Raw genomic sequence first — 21,580 nt, forward strand, 5'->3', positions numbered from 1 at the left:
ACAGCTTTATCAGTGCTGTGGCGAGCCCAAGGTCACCAAGCTGGTTGCATGTGGGGGAGCGCAGAATCAAACCTGGCTCACAAGATTAGAAATCTGCACTCCTAACCACTACACCAAGCTGTGAGGCTTGGTTGTTATTTTGTTTTCCTTTTCTCTAGCCCTCTCAGTATGAACAAAGTTACTGGAGTGCTAGGGCCTGCAAAAACATAACAATTACAAAGCAGGTTTCTTATTTGACTTAGATGTATAACTAGGGACAGAAGGGCTTTTATCTTTTAACTGTTTTTATAGGAACAGCACATAAACTCTACCTAGCTTCTAATACTATATTCTATCTTCTAATAATGTTCCTAATGAATTCTCCTGACCTAGCCCTTCTCCCACCAAAATCCATCAACCTCCAACACTGTTAGTTGGCCAATGGTTAAACTGCCAAAGTCCACCTTTTTAACATTCCAATAAACTATTTGAAAGTAACTGAACTTGAAATTATCCATCAAACATAGGCAGTTCATTATGCTTTGGTTACCATAAATCCATTAAATCTATTATGAACCATAATTAATGTTTTACCTTGGGCGTTTCCATGAGCAAACGGGCATCTAACCCAAGAGTTATGCTTCGTTGTAAACTGAAATGTTTTTTAAAAGTGATTAGTTGCATAAATTTTTACCCAATCTGAATTTATAATTTCAGAAAAATGGCACAAAAAGGTTGAATGAATCAAATCTGCATCTCTTTTGCCATATGATATACTCTGGCATGATTAATACCAAAATCCTATTATACCAAAATGATAGTCCTTCATAGATAATTACTCATGCTTATTAAATCCTTAACCAACAATCTGGGTTGAATCAACCTAGACCAGTGGGAAAAATTAATTAAACTTTGTTTTCGGTATTTTGTCACTCCATATGCCTGAGTTTTAATTGCAAAAGAAATGAGTTTTAAGCTAGTGATGGCAAATAGCAATTTATTCAAATGGAAAACAATTTCTCGAACTTTCCAAATCATCAAAACAAATTCCTAGGTATATTAAATTTTTAGTATCTTCATCAGTGATATGTGATACTCTAAATACAAATTATATAATAATGTAAGCATATACCTCCATGCTAAGTATAAGTAAAAATTAATAGTAACATTTAAAAACCCTTAATATTTTATACTTCAAAACCTGTTAAGTTTTCATTGCAGCACTAGATCTGTGGAGTTTTATGCCCCCTCCCTTTTAATGTATTTATAAATTGCAGGATATGATCAGCTGAATATTCATACTCTTATCCCAAACTGCCTTGAAAGAGAAACTTCAATTTTTCTTCGTTTTTGTATATTTTCATCCTGTGATTTTTGTTGTTCTATTTCTTTACTACCAATAGGAAATGTTTTTAAAGACTGGTTTTTAACTTAGCACCTCATTACAATCCCTCTAGGCTTTTATTTCTCTTTTAATAAAATGCAGGTTTATTTGGACAAAGGATGATGACTGATGAGTATATTATTACTCATGCAAGTTTCTGACTGAGGAATCAAAACTGAACTAAATAGCAAGTGATCCACAGAATTTTGAGCTGAGTCCAAACTGACACTGGGCGGTTCTTCCTGACAAACTAAATAATTCAAATAGAATAATAAACTATTCATAGGATTGATGCTTTCTTAACTGCTCATCAAACTGTTTCTTAGCACTTTATTAATGGTGATTACCCTAGTTGTTCATTTGAACTACAGAGATGACAGAGAAGGCGAGAAGGGTTTCTATAGCTTGCCTTGTAAGGGGACCAGTAACAAATTAAGAGGGCGGTGTTGTTATACTTTATTGAGGTCTGGGAGTTGAGGATGGGTAATCCATGCTGTAGTTCCATTAGTGCATTAGGTTTTACTTGTGCCATCTGACACATCTAATAAAATATTTCCCCCACAATTTATGCAATTATAAGAAGGGAGAGAGGACCTATGTTATAAGTCTCTACCAGACCAAAGAAATTATGCTCAATCTTACATAAAGACAGAGCCTTTTTTTCTTCACTTCCATGAGCAATGATAAGAAAGAAAAGAGATGAGAGAAGTGTTTTCTGTCCACCTATGCACACCAAACCCATCCTCCATATTCTATCAACTAGGACATAAAATTTTAATAAGCCTAAAACTGCAGTGTAATCCAATACAATGGACAGAAATCAGGGCAATTAAGAAGTGATGTACCTTCATGCAAAGCCTTGGATGCACATCAACACGAGAATATTTTACCTGAATGAAAACAGAATGATTAGATAGTTGGCTATCAGCAGCCTCTGAAAAGACAAAGATCCATCCCACACATTTTTAAAGGCCTAAAAAGATTATTCACTGATTTAAAATTGTATGAATTTGTTCACTGAACTGAAAACAGCATTCACTCAACATGGTGCATACCAGATATAGACACCATGGGACCATTTTGTGTATACATATCACATGGGATGATTGGTATGGAAATTTCATACTAATTCTATGAAGGTACATTGAGTTAAAATTGTGGGGACCTTGAGGATTCACAAGTGAGATCATATTTCCCTCAGTCCTCCTCTCTACACTATCTCTAATTTTTTCTTCTCTAAGCAGCCCTTGCAGCATCTCTTCTCTGTCCACATCCTGAATTTTCAGTTCCCTTTTCCATCCCTCCTTTTCCCAGCAACATCTCCTTTTTTTCTTCTGCTTCTGCCTCCCTTCTTCCCATCTTTTTGCTGTTTTCTGCTTCTGCACACACCCACACACATACACAATTCACGGAAACCTCAGCAATATTGCTTGGGGTTGCCTGGCAATTTTCACAATAGCTGTTGCTATCTCATGGCATCATTTTGCAAGATCCTAGTATGCATTCTGTATTTTTAATTGCCATATCTACAACAGAAAGAGACAATTAAGATGACAGCAGTGGCAGTGGCTAAAACCCGAGTCTCAACCCTCATCTCACCCGCAGTGAACAATGAACCCAAACCTAAAGACTCATACTCATCAGCACTTACTTTCTCTGGAGTTATTTTTGAAGAGTTCAGCAGATCAACACATTGATCGTTTGTCTTCATCAGCCTACAAAGGCTGACATTGACACGAATAGGACAGGCAGCTTCCCAAGTTAGAGTTTGGGTAATAGCATTATAAATAATGTCATCCCACAGGGCTTGGGTATCTAAAGGCAACACACAAAGAAAATGAGGAAAATATAAAACACAAAGTATTCATCCTACAATGACGATAGTGGTGTGAAATCATATTTCTCAAAATGCTCATGAATTGCCTATTTGTGAATGATTGAAGGAGAGGCAGGGTTATGCCAAATGAAACAAATTCTGCTAGTGTAACCCCCCCCCAAGAAATGATTAATATTTAACATTTTATGATTCCAACTAAGTGGTAGGTATCATCCTTTGTAAACATCTACAGTGTAAACATAATTTATGTAACCACAACAAAGATAACTACTTAGTTTGAAGCTTCCTCATTGCTCACATAACCTAATGCCAACAGAGTTCCCTCCAAACAATGCATGTTGTTCTTCTTTTATAAGCATAAAGAAACCACAGTACTCAAGATAAGAAAGTGCCTGTTATATACAAAATTTATTTAGACAACCACCTTCAGAGTACTTGATAGATATCGAAAAGCCGAAAACAGTATCCCACAAAAAGCAATTGCTTCTAATTAATTGTTCAATCATTTTGAAAATATATACTGAAGAGGTATTTAAAATATTCTGCCAGTTGGGTGCAATTGTAAATAGTGTAAAATTACATATTCAGAGTTCCAGTCATGGAAGTTTGGCCCCAAAGCACATAAGGATAGTACTGAAAAGCCCACCTCTGATGCTCTACAACTTGCTCTCATCTGATTACCCAGTCACCCTGCAACTTAGCTGGCATTCACAAAGTCTATAGCAAATATTCAAAAACACAAGAAACATGTTTCACTCACTATTTTTAAAGGGACACATCTGCATTCGCCGTGCATCTGGAATCGCTGGCCAGGCCTACAATCCAATTATTTTCCCCATTAGTTTAAACAATCCATTCCAAAACTGTTTTAGAATCATAGAATCATAGAGTTGGAAAGGGCCCTACAGGCCATCTAGTCCAACCCCCTGCTCAGTGCAGGAACAGCCCAGAGCATCCTAAAGCATCCAAGAAAAGTGTGTATCCAACCTTTGTTTGAAGACTGCCAGTGAGGGAGAGATCACCACCTCCTTAGGCAGCCTATTCCACTGCTGAACTACTCTGACTGTGAAAATATTTTTCCTGATATCTAGCCTATATCATTGTTTACGCCCATTACTGCATGTCCTTTCCTCTGCAGCCAACAGAAACAGCCTCCTGCCCTCCTCCTTAATGTCCCTTCTCAACCTCCTTTTCTCCAGGCTGAACATTCCCAAGTCCCTCAACCTATCTTCATAGGGCTTGGTCCCTTGGTCCCTTTTCATGAATCTTCATTCATGTCCTGTCTATGTTCACTCATCACCCACAGTACAATCCAAACTAGAATTATACTGTGATGTACTTCACTTTAAAATCTCAGAAGTAGTGTTAATTGTCTGTGAAGGGTTAATTCAGAGAGTGACAGGCTGCTCCAAGGAATCTGATTAATTAGCATCAACTAAGCAGTGAAGGACCTGAGAGCTGAATGCTGAGGAGTGCTGACTGAGGGCAATCTTGGTAAGGAAGATGGGTAGTTAGGCAAAGTCTCCCATTTGAGCTACAGAAAGGGGATAGATCTTCTAGAGAAAGAATTTCCCAAACAGGGAAATAGATCTGAAGAACTGAGAGGTCCTTGATCTGGTGTGGTTTGAGACTGACTTTTGAAACCAGAAGGGGCAGTAAAGCTCAAGAAGAGTACTGAAGCCCACTGAAGTAACGCTACTTAGGATACTATAAAGCAGTGGTATCCAACCTTTTTATCACCGGGGACCACTCAACGCCGGGGACCACTCACCGGGGACCACTCAACGCCTTTTACTGAGGCCCGGTGGGGGGGTAGTTTACTCCTCTACTCTCAACCACTGCCCTAACGCTCTCTGATTGCTATGGTAATGTTTAAACATCCCTTCAAAATAAGATACAGACACACCACAACAATGAAGTGTGTTGTAAAGGGCTGGGGGGATGAAGTAAAGGGCCGGGGGGGGGGGGGAAGGCGTCCTTTGGGGCCCACCTCCAATTAGTTGAAGGAACACATGTGGTCCGCGGCCCACAGGTTGGGGATCGCTACTATAAAGCACTGCCTGAGGCATTCTCAATGAGGTACATTTCTTGCAGAAGAAAGAATGCTAGATAGATTTAAATATTTGAACAATACTCATCATGATAAAAGAGTAGGGTGATCGGATGCTTTTAAAAGGTGGAAAAAAAAGGTGGAAAAGAGCAGTTTTTTTAAAATACCAAAGCAATGTCACTCCACATGACCAGGGTGCTTCAAAGCCAGCTCTCTCCCAGGCAAAAGTTTTCACTTTTGTCCCTTGCCTATAGAAAAGCTAATTTCAGTCTCTCTCTCTCTCTCTCTCTCTCTCTCTCTCTGCCCTACAAATAGGTTGAAAAAACTTTCAATAAAAACAGCCATGTATCCTCCTTGCATATTCAAGGAGTATAAAAATAATGCCTATATTTCTTAAATAATCGTTAAATAAGCTATCCCCTCAAAAAAGTGTCCATGAACCATCAATAACTACTTTAAAAATTAAAGGGAGACCTGTCGACTTTGCATACTGGACACAGTGAGCCTGATCTCATTGGTGGCTTGTTTCCTTTTAGCATGCATGTATTTCTAGTTTAAGAAAGAAGAGTGATTATTTTTACCAATTCTCCCCTCCCATTCCCATCACCTATCATACCCTATATTGTTCCTGGGGGTCTCCTAAACTCCAAGGGTAGTAGTATGGGGGTGGGGGGCGTCTGCTGATTTTATTTATTCCTCATGGGATTAAACCAAATCATTTTAATAGTATCCTTTTCCTATCTCCACAGGTACATCAAAAATCTTTGCAAAATGATTTAGATGTAAGATGATGTTGGCCAGGGTTTAATTTCTAAAATAGAGATGTTGGTCTCTGGAAAATGTTCCCTCTGCTCTCAGCTAGATTCAAGTCCCATAAGACCTCTGAGATCAACAGGACTGGATTATGAGCTTTGGCTAGCCAAAGTTGCCTTCATCAGAAACCTCTGATCTCAAAAACATTTCCCCTGAATCCTAGATCTATGGAATTCCATTAGGAATTTTCCTCGCACAATCTAGGACTTAAATGGATGGTAAAACAGAACCAGTGTCTCACATGATTCTGGGAAGATTTCTAGCACTATGTTTTTTGTTTGGTTCCTATTTAGGGATTTTAGAAAAATCATAATATCCTTTTAAGGAAGAACACCCTTTTAAATCCAAACTACACAGCATAATAAAACATGTCAAAATACTTACCTCAATGCACAGGCAAGGAAGCAGCTGGCTAAATGGCAAAGAAATTGATTTTACCAGATTATTTCTTTGAATCTGAAATTGTAAAATAGCAGCAGCAAGTCAAGTATTTCTGTATGTTTGGTTCATTTTTAGACACTGCCATCTGTCTTGAGTCTACAAACAATTTACAATATCCTTAAAACCTGGTCAAGATATAGGCCAGCATTATTTTTCCATCCTTACTCATGCTGCAGATAAGGGGGGCAAAGGAAAGACAGAAGGACCTGTCTCTCACTGAGTGAGCTCATTACTAAGTTGAGATTTGAACCAGCAGCCTCTATGCTGTTCCAGCCCCTGATTAAGTACTTTCTTCTACACAACTATTTAAAGAACAGCAGCCTTAGTATCCCTTCCATCTGGTTATCATCTGGTCACCAGCTGAATGCCACAAAGGCACAAACAAAAAACAGGCAGCAGAAAATCCAAAAAACGTCAGCCCAAGACTTCACTTATATCCATGGTTTGCAGTCCTTTCAGAGTCAGGACCCCATTTAAGCTTGCAGACTGCAACATGTGATCTGCTGAGCCACAACCCTGTGATACCAGGAAGAGGGCCAGAAAGAGTTATTGTTGGCAGAGTTTAAATATGTAAGAGAGCAGAGCACCAGGATGCTTAAAAGAATAAAATAGCTTTATTTAGAAGAGAATCAACTTTGTAAAAGAAAGAGAGGAGAGAGAGAGAGAGTCCTGTTTAACTGTTGTTCCATTCTATTTGTTCTGGAGCCAAGCGGGAAGGAAGTATGCTCAAAGGAGCAGGAAGTCTCCAACTGAGCCAATCGGGATGCTGGAGGAAATGATTTGAAAATATATCAGGAAGTTTCTATTCTAACCATACTAAATACACATCTCCTCTAATGTCCTCTGCAGGATATCCTTCATATGCTTTTGAATCATTCACACTGCAGATCTTGTATATTCCAACCGTTGTGTTTCTGGGGGGTCTCTGACTCTGCTGTTGAAGTGTTAAGGCCATGAGTGTGGGCAGCAGAGTCAGAGACCCCCCAGAAACACAACGGTCAGAGCTACAGAAGATTCCTCTTGAGAGCTGGGTGACCTCATCTCACCACCCTGCTGCCCTTCTCAGTACTGATGCAAAAAGAAAAAAAGAAAAAAAGACAGGATATTCTTGCTCAGTACTCAGTGGCTGCTTCCAAGAGACATAAAAGTAGCAGCTCTTTTGGGGTGACTAAACCAGAAGATGGGATTCTACAACCCACCTGAGGATCCCAAGCCATGAGATGAAGATTACCAGATTAGATTAATCATTTCCATAAACCATTTTAGTACTTAGTAAGCACTTACCAAGGAGACCAGTCCCACATCCTCACACATAAACCGCTGGTGGCATAAACGGACATAATAATCAACGCTCTGGGCCACACTGGAGACATTCAGCAATATGGTGTGTCGTGCTCTGTCCACTTCATAAATCAATTTTCTAGCTGAAATTTTTTTTCAAAATGAACCCATTACCTTCAATTCCCACTTGTACTTTTGTTAATGTTGTTCAAAATTATTAAAAGCCTAAAATTCCAGACCCAATAGGAATATAAATCTCATTTGATTTCTGTCACTAGTAACATCACTGAATTACCATCTCCCTATTTGACATACATTAATATATCCAACCTTTCTGCTGTTATAAGGGCCAACAAAATGGTAAACAATTTACAATAAACTAGATACAATCACATTTTAAAACTATTTAAATTACCTCTGCCCAAAAAGCACACATTAACACATTAATACAAATTAAAACAAATTAAAGCAGAGTTTAAATTTGTACAAAGACATAAAACAGCAATTAAAATATTTCTTAGAAAGGAAGAGTCACTGAAAGAATGCTAAAGGAAACTTTGGTGACTTGACCGAAAATGCCCTCTCCTAGGTTGCCACACACCTAACGTCAGAATGTCAGGTGTATTCATAAGGGAGTAGGTAAAATAGTCCTTCAAGTATGTTGGTCCCAAACCACATAGCCCTTTGAGGAGCAAGAGCAGCACCTTGAATTGTGCCCAGAAACAGTGTAGGTGGAATAAGATGGGAGTCCTTTTGACTCCCTCCACTCAGCACATAAGTTGCAGCAATCTGTACCTGTCAAAATGTTTAACCACTGCTCAATGACAACCCACATAGAGCTCATTGCACTAATCTATCGAGATGTCAGAAATGGCCCTTGTGCTATGATTCTTTCCCATTCATTTCACTAGAAAATATGTCAGGATGTCAAAAGACGAGAAGGCAGCTTTAGAATGAGAACCTGGGATTGTGGGCTGAATAGAAGAACTAGTATGCAGAAAGAGTACTCTGTGTGAGAAAATTCACATCAAGCACAATGTTGACTAGATTTCCAGTTTAAAAGAGGCTCATAGGCCATCTAGTTTAAGCCCTGATCAATGAATAAGCAACTGGAGGAAGCTCAAGGGGCAGAGTCATAGCCATATTTCCCCTGGAAGTAATATGACAATATCATGTAAGAGCTTTTATCCTTTTTTTGCCTCCTGCCAGCCCCCAGAGTGCTGGTAGGCAATAGGAGTGGGAGCAGTAGATCTCCCACCTCTAGCTGACAAATGGCAAGCCACAATGCAGAATATCCAAAGCCTGAACATTTATAACAAAATGACCATCTAGTCCAGCCTTTCTCAAAGTTTTTACCATCAAGAAACCCCTGAAACATTCCTCAGGCTTTGACAAACTCCAGAAGTGGAGCAATTGAGAAAAATCTAGTTGGAAAGCATAACTGTGCACATGCCCACATAGGTCCCTTCTCCTTCCCATCCCTCCAGGTCCATCATTTCCTATGAGGAGGCAGGGTGACATGACCATATATGGCTATATCACCTGATAAATATGTAACAAGTTTTTGAAATACATTTAAAAATAATTAACCCATTCAGGAAACCCTTATAGGGCTGTCAAGAAACCCCAGAGTTTCACGAAAACCTGGTTAAGAAAGCCTGATCTAGTCTGCTTCTGCTTGAAGCCTTCCAAACATGTAGCCTACATCCAGCATTCCTGATTTACCAAAACATGAGTCTACCACAGATTAGCTGAATTCATAAACAATGACAATATTCGAAAAACATTACATGTAATTTATACCTCCTTGATCTCAGCTTACCGAAGCAGCTTGGAATATTTTCTCCCACATCTCTATTTTGGCAATCTACAAAAAAAAAAAAAAACATTTTTTTAGATAACCATTCTTTCTGAGGGACATCTGTTGTCTATCCTCTTGAGGCCTGTCTTGCACCAGTAGATACCTTTTAGTACTATATAAAAAGAGCAGGCTTCTGATCACAGGATAGGATGCATATGTGGATAGAATTTTAGATGTAACAAAGACCTCTTCAGACTTAATAAGAAGAAACCAGCAGAAAAGGAGAAGCTGTGTTTTGCCCCATTCTTTACCTCCGTTTTGTTTGTCATAACCTTTCACAGCCAAAGGCCCGCATATCTGAATGACCATCGTGGAAATCCACTGCCAATCAGACCAGACTGGCCAGCCACCACTGCTCAGTTATAATGAATTATAATGCCCTAGCCTAGATGGCCCAGACTAGCCCAGTCTCCTCATATCTCAGACCTTAAGCAGCATCAGCCCTGGGTGTAAGCTGCACGGAGCTTTTATTCCAACCCCAGGTCGATTCAGTCCCTGCCCTCTACACAGAATGCGATTTCCGTTTGGATTTGGGGCGCTTTAAAATTTCCTTCTGCAGCAAGAAGGATTGATCCGGAGTGACCCTATCTTTATTGTGCGGTATCTTGGAGTTCTTTTAACGCTCAATATTTCAAGATTCGGATTAGAGAAACCAGGTTGTTTTGAATCTGGGCTCTCCGTGGTAGAGGGCCCGTGATTGGCCCCTGGTGGTCATGTGACAGACTTGCCTTAAAGGAGAAGCCCCTAATTTCTCTCAACTTCTGTCGGTCCTGGATTTTTTCTCCCTTCTCTGCCTTTTTCGATCTTCTCCCCCACCCCTCCAAGAAAAGAAAGAGGCTCCCTGCTTGGCTCCTCTTCCCCCCCCTTCAAGAAAAGAAAGAAAGCTTGGCTCCCCCCCCCCTTCTGAACTACCCTAACCACATGCAGAACACTTTCCTGTTTCAATGGGGAGGAGGGGGAAGAGGAAGATCCGAGTTCAAAGCGATCTGAATTCAACAGGATTGACAATGGAATAAACAAAGTAAGTGCAGACTCTGCCCTGGTTAGCATTGAAGTGTGACTACCAAGGATTGATATGCAGAGACAGGCAAATGCAAAGCACCTCTAAACATCTCTTGCATTGAAAACCTTATGAGGTTTCCATAAGTCACCATATATTATTTCTCCAGAGTACTGCTTGAGGTCATTTTGTGAGAAAATCATCAAGGACATCAAATAAAACAAGGAAACTTTGACTGCTGATCCCCTCTCTTTCTATAAATCACAACATCCGCCAACAACATTGCAGGTGAAAATTTTCTTGGCCTTTTCCAACTTTATGATTGTTGGACCCCAATTCATAGTCTTCAAGTATCAAAGCTCCCAAAATACTAAAAATAACAAATAATATCAATACTAATTGAGAACACAACTCCAGAAATATTTGAACTTTAGATCAAGAGACTAGAGGGAAAGCCCATTGCACCCAGGAATACAATGGGTGCTAGTACATACACCTGTTTTGTGACCTTCCTGGGTTTGGGCCTCCTCACACACACCCCACTCCCTGCTTGATCTTGAGATCCAGTGTGTTGAAGTGGTTAAAAAGTAGCAGACTAATCTCAAGAGCTAAGTTTGATTCTTGAGTCCTCCTCCATATGCAGCTAGCTGAGTTGCCAACTTCCAGGTGGTGGCCTGGAAACCTTCAGGAAGATGAAAGAGGGAAAGACAGGATGAGAGAGAAAGAGACAGAGAGAGAGAGAAAGAAAGAGGAAGGAGGGAAGGAAGGCATCAATTCTTCTCAAGAAATGAGCTGTGTTGGAAGAGCACATGCCCTCCTAACCCACCCCATGCAAAAGTATCTACATAGGTCCCCACTGTACCCACATTCCAATCAAATCCCACATCTTCCAAAGGCCATACCAGGCAGGCTGTGAAGGGGTGGTCTGTCACCTTCTCACCCCCCACATCTTCCAAAGGCTGGGCCAAAAAGGTTGCAGAGTGGAGCTGCCACCTTCTTGCCCCCCTCACATCTCCTAAAGGCTGAGTCAGGCAGGGAAGAACATAAGGGGGCTGCCTCCTTCCCACCCCTTCCTCCTAATCCCAAAGCCAGGCTGGCTGGAGAAATCCATAGAGGACTGGTTGCCTTCTTCCTATCCATCCCCATCTCCCAAATGGCAGGCTAGGCCGGGAAGGCTGGGGGGTGGGATCTACCTCCTTCTCACATATCCCCATCTCCCAAAGCCCAAGCTTGGTTGGGAAGGCCACAGGGGGTATGTAGGCTGCCTCTTTCCCACTCACCCCCACATCTCCCAAAGGCTGCTTGGGGATCGGCTACCTCCTTCCCACCCACTCCATCGCAGGATGAAAGTCAAAAGCCTGTGTTCTCCAACCACCCTCCCCACTTCTCTGCAGCCCCTGAGCTCTCATCTCAGCAACCACCAGAAGGACAGAGAATTGACTGCAGAGGAAACAGAGTGAAACCACCATGGAACAGCAAGCCAGCCGTAGAGGGGTGGAAGGCTGCTTTCACTCTGCTTTCTCCATAGGCGGCTGGCCCTCCTCCTGGCACCTTGGCAATCTCTCCCCCGACCTATTGTGCCTCTTGCTAAGGAGAGAGCAAGAAAGCCAAGAGGGAAGCCCATCCCCTCCTTCCAGGTGCATGAGGTTCACTAGTGATGTGAGAAGATAACCCAAGATGAACATTCTGATAATTTAAACTGTAATCATTTCATTAAAAGATTAATAGCTGTATCTTACTGTATTGTGTGTTTGGTGTGGCAGCACTCAAGGCAGTCATGTGGCTCTCTTGGTTAGTGGTCATTGATAGGGTAGCTCTTCATACACCAGTACCCCTGGTTTAGGTTTATAGATAACACAGGGAACATGCCAGTTTCCTGGCCAATGTGAGTCTTCATTTTTGCATTAATGAGCAGCTCAAGACAAACTTTCCTCTCAATATATATTCCTACCTTCAACATAATACTCTTGATTCAGTTGGATTCCACAGTAATTTGGAATTGTTTTCATAGTCACGTAGACATGTTGCCCTGCGCTGACTTCAAAGCAATTATATTGCAATTTCACCTGTTTGGAGTACATATGTAAAAAAATTAGGTGATTTCCAGACCAAGCAAGAAGATAACAAAAAAAGAGAACAAGAGAGGACAGTTCTGAGGAGTTCTCACTGACTGCTTTGTTCAAACTTGTGAAAAGCTATCTGCTTCACTGCACGTCGTGATTTTGAATCATCGAAGATATACAAAGGTAAGAACTTCCTGGATTTTTCCAGGAGGAGATTCCTAAGAATATATGTATTTCTTTATGCAAAATCTAACAATGCTCACTGGTGCCCAAGTACTTTCTGTTTCAAGAACAACAGAGGTACAACTCTAAGAAGGAAATAATTGCCAGCTGCACAATGTCTCAGCTGCGTCTCCTTCCTGTCTATAAATCCTACACATGGTGAGAGTTCTTGGCTCTTAGCCCGTGGCTCTCAGCCCAGGCTACTAGGTTCAAGCTACAGCTTTAAGGGACAGGGCTTTTTGTTTGTTTGCTTTGTTTGTGCTAGTTTAAATGGCTGGCTATTTAGCCCCCTGAGGCACCTTAGGTCCCTATCAGGGAGAAATGTGGGGTAATAAAAGGCATCAGTAAATAAATAAAATAAGTCGGTTCTCTGCTCCAGCAATTCCCTGTGAGAGCCAGGGTTTCCATGCACACACACACAATGCTCCACCATCCACTAGCTCTTCAACATTTCAGGCAGAAATTCGGTTGAACAGAATTTTAAAATAAACAGGCACAGTAATGCAGGGAAGATCCTTGTGCAGTGGTACAGTTGTTTCTGAAGCAACTTTTAAAAATCTGGAGAGCCAATAGGATTTTCATTCAGAAGCCCTAGTGCACAAAAGCCCCACTGGCTCTCTAAAGATCAGAAGCAGAGATGGAGGGTGCTGTGGGCATCACACTGGGGAGCCCTGCTCTGATGAGACCACCTGTATGAGTGGGAATTCTACATATCATGATGACAGAAGACTAGATGATGCTACATGAGCACCAGTCACTGGAGCCATCTAAAGCCTCCTATTTATTTTAATAGGTCTGGATGATAATCATTGAGATCTAATAAGAAATAAAATAAATAAATGAGCACCATTCCTGATTCAATTCTAGTTACAATAAATTGGTTGCATACAGCAACCCTGGTATATGTTGGCTAATCCTTGGCTATGGTGGTACAACCCCATATGCTCTCCAAAGATTCAGCCAACCAATTCACTGGGGCCCAGATGCACATTGCAAGGAAAATGTGTGTGTAGATATGCAACTACTTTCACGCAGGCAAGACAAGCAGAAGACTGCTTCCGTATGGAAATCGCTGATCTCCTTGCTTGATTTCTAGCAACAAATCAGCATGACTCTCAAAAGAAATATAAACATATCAATACGAAGCTTTTCATAAATATGCAATGCAATCCAAAGCAGATATTCTCTTCTAAATCTAGAGTCAATTGGCCTAGAAGGGGATCAGCTGCATAGGACAGAAAGATACTCAGTCAAAATAAGAATAAATATCAATTAATTAATTTGTCAGATTAAAAAAGGAGATATTTTGGCTGGAAGGGATATAATCATTTTCTTAGCATCTTTGAAAAAATTAAATGAAGTCATCTGAGGACATTGGCAAAAAACAGCCTCAGCCCACACGCATGTACAGTCATAATTGTGCTTTCATAATATTGATGCAAATACAAGCTGTGTCATCTTTCAACAGGCCAACAGAATGATTAAACTGAAGTGCCTTGCCCTCTTTTGTCAGTGCCAAGGATCATACTTAAATAATTTCATTCTCACTTTCTGGGCGCCATCAGGCACACTCTCAGGGATTACCACTCAGTGATCTCTAACAGCCAAGATTCAAGAACTGCCTGATGTAGTCAAATAAGAGGTTCTTTCAGGAATGCACTGAAAAGTGAATGAAAACAACTCTGGAGCAAGCCAAACTGAGCAATGCCTGAGGCACTACAAGATAGTCACCCACCATGTGCATTACCTCTCCCTTGGCTTTCTCCTGCTGACAACAGCACAAGAGGGGATAACTGGTGAGCTGAAATGAATTATAGTCACCAATTAGGACTCAGAGCCAAGGGAAGTTCTACCAGAGTTGCTAGGGCTTGCTTTTAGCCACTAGTGGCCTTCTAAAGCAGTGGCCCACCAGGAAATTTCCTGATAGATTAAGTCCATTCTTGTTTCCAGGCAAACCTTCAGCACCCATGTACCCCCTTTTTTATGCTGACAGATATGTTTGCAAACAGGTTAATAATGATAATTTTACTCTTATAACCCCTCCTTCTCTGGACAACTCAGGGCAGGTAACAACAGGTTAATAGCAGTGGGGTCCAACTGGGTTGGGCTCTGGAGAGACAAAAGGAAAACTTGCTGGGGGAAAGGTTATAAGCAAGAATGTGTAAGTGAGAAGGGTAAATCATCCCGTCCCTCTAATTCTGCCTTTCCTGTATCCATGTAAACATTATTAATCAAGGGCAGGTTCAAAATGCTTTGTCAGCCAAGGAAGATACACCCATTGCTTCCTCACATATCACCACCAGCTGCACCTGGGTTGGAGCTGTCCAACCACTGCATGGATTCATCCCTTTCCAAGACAAGGGAATTCTTGGGAACATATTTTGCCAATATATATAAAATCTAGACTAAGTTTCTGTTTCGCTTGCAAGTATTTAAGCCCATTTGGTACAACCCACAGGGTAAGAATCAAAAGGATCTTGGCCCTTGGTTCTTAACCCATAGCTAAGAAGAATGATCCAAGCTTACTCAATCTCATTAACTCTTGAAAGTCAAACAGGGTCAACCCTGGTTAATACTTGGTTGGGAGACCAATGCAAAGGCAGGCAACAGCAAACCACCTCTACTAACCTCTTGCCTTGAAAACTCAATAGGTTCATCATATGTCAGCTATGACCAGATTGCACTTTGTACCACTTCCACCACTGCCATTTGGTACAAACTGAAAGGCAAGAGCTATGCCTGTGACCTTTAGTGACCTGGCCCAGTGGATCCAGTTTACACAGTATGCTAATTTAATCTTAGCTTTTCCCAAAAATCTCTAAAGTGTTAACAATTTGACAATACTGAAACCAAGCTTTTACCTTCTTTCCAGGAGGTTTTACATGTATGTTTTTAGAAACCTTCACATTCACACACTGGGATTTCTGAGTGTTCACTGAGAGGAAGCAGATTTCCATTCCACGCACATTTTCTGAAAGTAATTAAGAAAAATTAGGGTTCTGCTATGTTATCATTTTCAAAGAAAAGCACAGTTCTACATGTGAAAGCACATTGGCCATGTCTGACAGCATGGGGCCTTTCTTGTAAGAAACAAGGAGCATTCTGAATGAATCATGGAGATTAAAAGCACACTCTCCAGGCTATCTTTCTGTGTCATCTTTCTGAGAAAACTCAGTGGATTACAAGCACCATAATAACTCCTTTTGTGTTGTGGTGCACCAAATCAGGAGACAAATAAAATGTAATTGAAATTTTGTAAAAGGATACATATGCTGTGCCACAATATGCTCGCCAGATGATTTCATCATAGCTGACTTGGCAATTTGCCATTCAGTAGCTGAATCCACATGCACGACATCATTTCATGTTTGCAGGGACTTTCCCATCTCTGTCCCAATAAAGCAAAGATCTACTCAGCCTCCATATCAGGAAAAGTTGTTCTTGTTCATATAAGTAGTGAAACTCAAGTTGCTCCTCCAAAATAGTGGCAGCAGTGGACTTTGCCATGACCCAGACTTGAAGTCATTAAGTTTTCTTGTACTGAGCCAGACCATTAAAACATAAGAGAACTTTAGAAGATCTTTGCATTGTTTTTAATTGGGTGTATTTCATATGCTGTTATCCACCCCAAATCCAGTTTGGGGGAGTGGGTGCAGCATATAACTTTGATAAATAAAGAACCCTGCTGGATCAGAGCAGCCGTCCATCTAATCCAGAACAGTGACCAACTGATAGCCAACCATTGGTCTAACAAGTGTTGTCTACTCAGACACTGGCTCTCCAAGATCTCAAGTCATGATCATTCACATCGACTTCCTGGTCATTTAAACAGGAGATATCAGGAATTCAATCTGGACCTTGTGAAGCAGATCACCTGCCCCTGAGCCACATCCCCTTCCTGTCCCAGGTAATCTTCTGACTAACCATGAAGGTGCAGTGTTCCCTTAATGCTTAAGTGAAGAGAACATTGATGTCCACTTGTACATTCCATTGCAGTCCATAGCTTCATACTTCTCAGCATGGCATGAGAAAGAGAGGCAGGAGTCGGACGACAGAAACTGTTAAAAATACCAGCTGTGAATATAAAAGAAATGTAAATATACATAAATGTGAAAATGTAGAAACATAGTATTTGAAAGAAGAAAACTCCTAAAAGCTTGTTTTCACGGAAATACAGAATATGTGATTTCCACTCTCAGCTGGAAATAGAATAGCCCAGGAGAAGCTTTGTCACTTTAAGTTTCTTGTTTGTAACAACCAAGGCTTAATTGAAATGTGATTCTAGTGGAGAAAAGCTCTTACCTGTGGGACTTTGTATTTTCACAGTAACTCATTTAAACTAGTCTGCTACCCATACAACTGGAAGCCAGAAAGCTGTATAACCTCATCTTTTCATATTTGGGCTCTATACTAAAATTGTTACCACTTAGCCAGAAAAATTACATTGCCATGGAGCATGTATGATGAAGGGAGGTGAAGAAATCAACCCACTTTCTAATTCAACATCCTATCTGTCTTTTCCAGCTCCTGAAAACAAATATTTGCCACAGCTTGATTAACACTGAATGTCCTGGAGAGACAGAATCAAATTGCTTCCCAGGCTGTGTTCAGTCAGATGATACCAGCTGGCCACTCCTGATTTAAAGACATTAAAACTAGGACTGTAATTGCAGCCTATTGGCAGGTATTAAAGGTGTAACTACATAATGCACCCAACAAGTTCTGCCTCACAGGTGCACTACTGGACTCACAGTCAGAGGGAAGGACTCACCTTAAAAAGCACTTATTTGCTCAGCATTCTGCATATGCTGGATAATGTACTTTCAATGCCCCTTAGAAGTAGATTTTACTGTTTTGTACAGGGCTTGCTTTTAGCCACTACTGGCCCTCTAAGAAAATGCATTTGCAAAAGCACGCTGAAAGTGAATAAGGGTAGCTACTTGCAGCCAACCAATGCACAAGTGCAATTTGGTTTGGACCTATAAAGAACCTAAAGAGTCCAGTACCAAGATATCAGAAGGACCACCTCCTCCTACCTATTGACTGAGGCCATCATCTTAAATCCTGTTGTCAGGAGTCCCTGTTGTCAGGAGTCCCTGTTGTCAGGAGTCCCTTAACAGACCAGTTAAGTAGCTCTGCAGTGCCTTCCCCATTTGGAGTTCTACCTCCTATCCTCAGAATAGTCATGTTAGTTACCCAGGTATAATGGGGATTTAAACCCTGGTCTCACAAATCCCATACTTTGTCCACTACACCACACTGACTTTCACTGGCTCTTTTAAAGCATTATCTTAATCCATGTGGATTGTTTTATCTTGGATCATACACTGCCTGGAAAGTGATGGTATAAACATTTTATGAATGAGTGAATAATACAATTTTAGGGGTTCATTATGTGAATGATAAACTGATGGAATTCAATATTTTAATTCCCAAAGGAAAGCAGCATTACACAAGAGAACACCATAGTCCTCCAAAGCTTTTGGGCTCAATGCATAGTAGTTTTTATGTTTATAATATTTCTGTTCCAGTGTTTTTATTACAAACTATGGGGCAGAGCTTCATATAAACTACTACTATGCTAATATTCTTACATTTCTCTGAGAATGCATACCTCTCACAAAGGTCCTGCCCAAACAACAACATTATCTTATTTCCTTAGAAACATTTACTTAGGATGAGATTATTGGGTGCACAACTGGACATGTCCCTTAGCAGATCTGAATATCAATACATCAATATTATTCATTGTGCTACATGCCACAACTTGCTATTTCTGGGTCTTTTCCCAGTGCATTATAGGAAGTTCCGGTGGTTTTAAAACTGGAACTCATGGTATTCCATCAGGTATTCTCCAATGAAAAGTTCAAAGATGCATTCCTTTGAAATAAAACTTGCCTGTGGTCTCCTCAACATGTGGAGGTACTTTGGTGTGTTCAGGGATACTTTCTATTACATGGAGGTCAACAGGGTCTGACTAGAACACCCTAAAATGCACCCACATCCCCAGAATCCTCCCTTGCTTGCATTTGCCAGGATAGATAAGCATAGGCATCTGTGCTTAAAAATGGATGTGCAAAGGACCTGGGAAGGTTAACACATATGAAAATTATTTTATAAGACAGCAAGAAATTTGAAATGTGCAAAATCTGCATGGTGGTTCTATCAAGAATTTGTTTAGGGAGAAGCAACTGGATTGCAAAGTCAGAGGTCTCATGCCAAAGCTTTCCTGGCTCTGCTTCCACATCAGGAAGGTAATTTGTTGTGTTAATTTCTAGATGAATATCCAGCCACACTTTTAAAAAGCGTTATGTCAAACAGAAGGCCGTGTCTTTGTCATCATAAACCTTTTGGGAAATGCTGAATCTGAAAATACCTCCGGGCACAAAGGGAATTTCTGGGGAACCTGTTTTGAAATTAGGTTAATTATTCAGACATTTTGTTTGCTAGAAATGAAGAATAATGGAAAAGGTATACTCACTGGAAATCTGTGTTTTGCAAAGAAATCCCTGGAAAAAAATTAAGATGCCTATTAATGAAAAAAAATGTTATTTTGAGACCAAATATAATCTTAAGCAGTCATTATGTATTGTCAGAGTCTTCTACTCAATAACTAATTAATTTAATTTTAAAACCACTGTAAATTGCATTCTAAATGTAAGCCAAAACATTCCAAGGCAACTTCACCCAAGGCAGCTTTCAAGCATGTTTGTTCATTATTTCAGGACTGGAAGAATACTATGTTGCAGATCAAAAACTAGCAGTGGGACCATTGAGATCAACAAGCCAGGCCAGTACTCTGTGTGAACCAAAAGTACAGAACTGCTCTCCATCCCCCAGAATCTTCTGCTACTTGCAGGTCTTATGTGCATAGGGTTCTGTGTATCCCAAGCAAATGTGGATAGGATCAGTGAAGGGTAATGCATTTGAAATTTATTTAGATAATACATTAAGAAGTTGGAGGTGTGGATGAATTGCCTGCTAATTCCCATGAGGGAATTCCCATGAATTGCCTGCTAATTCCCATCATTCGCTGTGGGAATGATGAAGTCAGAGAAGGCCCAGATGGTAACATGTTAACTGCAAAGCCTACATGGAAAATTGACAAGCTTCTCATAACCCATTCTATCATGTTCACAAATTAATCCTCCTAGTATAATCTATGTCTATGCATATTTGCTCAGAATAAATCCCACTGAATGTCTAAATACAGTCTGCTTTCAGCAACTCTCTGTGCAGCTGATGCTCTGGGGCTTCCATTCCAATAGAGGTTGGAACCAGCAGGTCCATGCTATTAGTGGAAGTAGTTTCCTTTGGTGAAAACAGCCTTTCCCTCAGGATGCAGCCTTTTGCAACAGGGGAATATTCCAACCCACAAATTTTATATCATCTTGCATCACTTCTGACACAATACTCTTCAGCAGGCACTTTACATGTTCAGCTAAGAATCATCCAGTGATAGATCATTGATTCATCTTAATTTGAATAATGTGAAAATTCCATTACAAGGGGAGGACTATGGCTCAGTAGGACCCATTATGCACGGGCTGGAACACCCATGCTGGGGGCAGCAGAGCATTGGGGAAAATCCCTGATTATGCACGCCGCTGCCGCCAGCATGGGCGTGTCCCGGCCGAGGCCCATGCCCATGGAAGGCCCGTGTTACTGCGAGCGCCGGCAGGGGCCTGGGCGGGCCGGTGCCATGCGTAATCAGCAGCGCCAGGCCTTTTGGCTCGGCCCCGCAGAGCAGGCTGGGGCATCCCGCTGCCCCCACCATGGTGGGAGAGCAGCATGTTGCTCCCCACCATTATGCAGCGGGGGGGCATGCCCCCAATCCCCTCCCCACTGCTGCTGGCGCCGCTTACCTGCACTCCCAGCGCATACAACGTGGGGCCATTGCACCAGGGCAGCCAGTGTGCACCCGGTGTGGCTGCCACCATGCATAATCGGTCTAGCAGAGCATGCAGATAGTTTCCATTCAGTCGTTGCTACCTGCAGTTAAACAGATCTGGCAGTAGTTCCCTTGAGACCCTGAACAGATAATGCCAGTCAAATAAGACAATACTTATGTTGACAGGCTGATAGTCTGACTCAGTAAAAGGCACCTTCATGTGTTCAACTGAAAGTTCCCTGAAAGTTGAGTTATGTAGTCCAGTAATTCCAACTCCTCTCCGGTCTTTGGCTTGTCTCACCTAGGCATCATGTGTGCCATATTTCTCAGCTCTGCTCTCATGTACTATATGGTATATTTGAGATATTCATTATACCAGGCTGCTTCATACTGGTGGTTCTGCCATTTAAGATATCCCCTCTTGCCTCAAACAGAGCCTGTTCCTTTTCCATTGTAGTTCCCACTGTGGGAAAGGCTCCATGAATGCATGAGGGGACGTATGGTCTCCAGAAATGTTTAGGAGGTACTGAAATGCCATTTTATTTACTGGGGTTTTTAAAGGGGTATAAATTGCAGGGCTTTTTTGTGACCATGGGGAGTTTGAAGCTGCCATTTCCTACAGGGAAACTGATCTCTGCAGTGGAGCGATCAGTTACAATTCTAGGAGAACTCCAGGTAAGATTGCCACCTGGCAATATTTGGAGAAGGACTGCCAGTCACCAAATGGGGACTAGAGATTTCCCAGAATTACAACAAAT

The 21,580-nt window shown here is 41.2% G+C and overlaps 1 protein-coding gene across 4 annotated transcripts in view; it reads right to left on the bottom strand.

The window, feature by feature from the left end:
- Positions 1-21,580, bottom strand: part of IL17REL (interleukin 17 receptor E like) — a 49,330-nt gene that overhangs the window by 10,631 nt on the left and 17,119 nt on the right. For 2 of the 4 annotated variants that reach the window (XM_077338288.1, XM_077338287.1), the window contains exons 2-12: positions 19,413-19,440; positions 16,856-17,005; positions 15,793-15,902; positions 12,598-12,712; positions 9,608-9,652; positions 7,789-7,928; positions 6,448-6,519; positions 3,961-4,015; positions 3,015-3,178; positions 2,209-2,253; positions 574-631 (exon numbers count right to left, since the gene is read on the bottom strand). In XM_077338288.1, the coding sequence (XP_077194403.1) occupies positions 574-631; positions 2,209-2,253; positions 3,015-3,178; positions 3,961-4,015; positions 6,448-6,519; positions 7,789-7,928; positions 9,608-9,652; positions 12,598-12,712; positions 15,793-15,902; positions 16,856-17,005; positions 19,413-19,440 (982 nt within the window). Of the gene's footprint in view, positions 1-573; positions 632-2,208; positions 2,254-3,014; positions 3,179-3,960; positions 4,016-6,447; positions 6,520-7,788; positions 7,929-9,607; positions 9,653-12,597; positions 12,713-15,792; positions 15,903-16,855; positions 17,006-19,408; positions 19,461-21,580 lie in introns of those variants that run through there. The other 2 variants (XM_077338289.1, XM_077338290.1) reach the window with 2 other exon arrangements.

The sequence above is a fragment of the Paroedura picta genome, chromosome 5 (genome assembly GCF_049243985.1).
Source record: "Paroedura picta isolate Pp20150507F chromosome 5, Ppicta_v3.0, whole genome shotgun sequence".
In the NCBI taxonomy this organism is placed as follows: Eukaryota; Metazoa; Chordata; class Lepidosauria; order Squamata; family Gekkonidae; genus Paroedura; species Paroedura picta.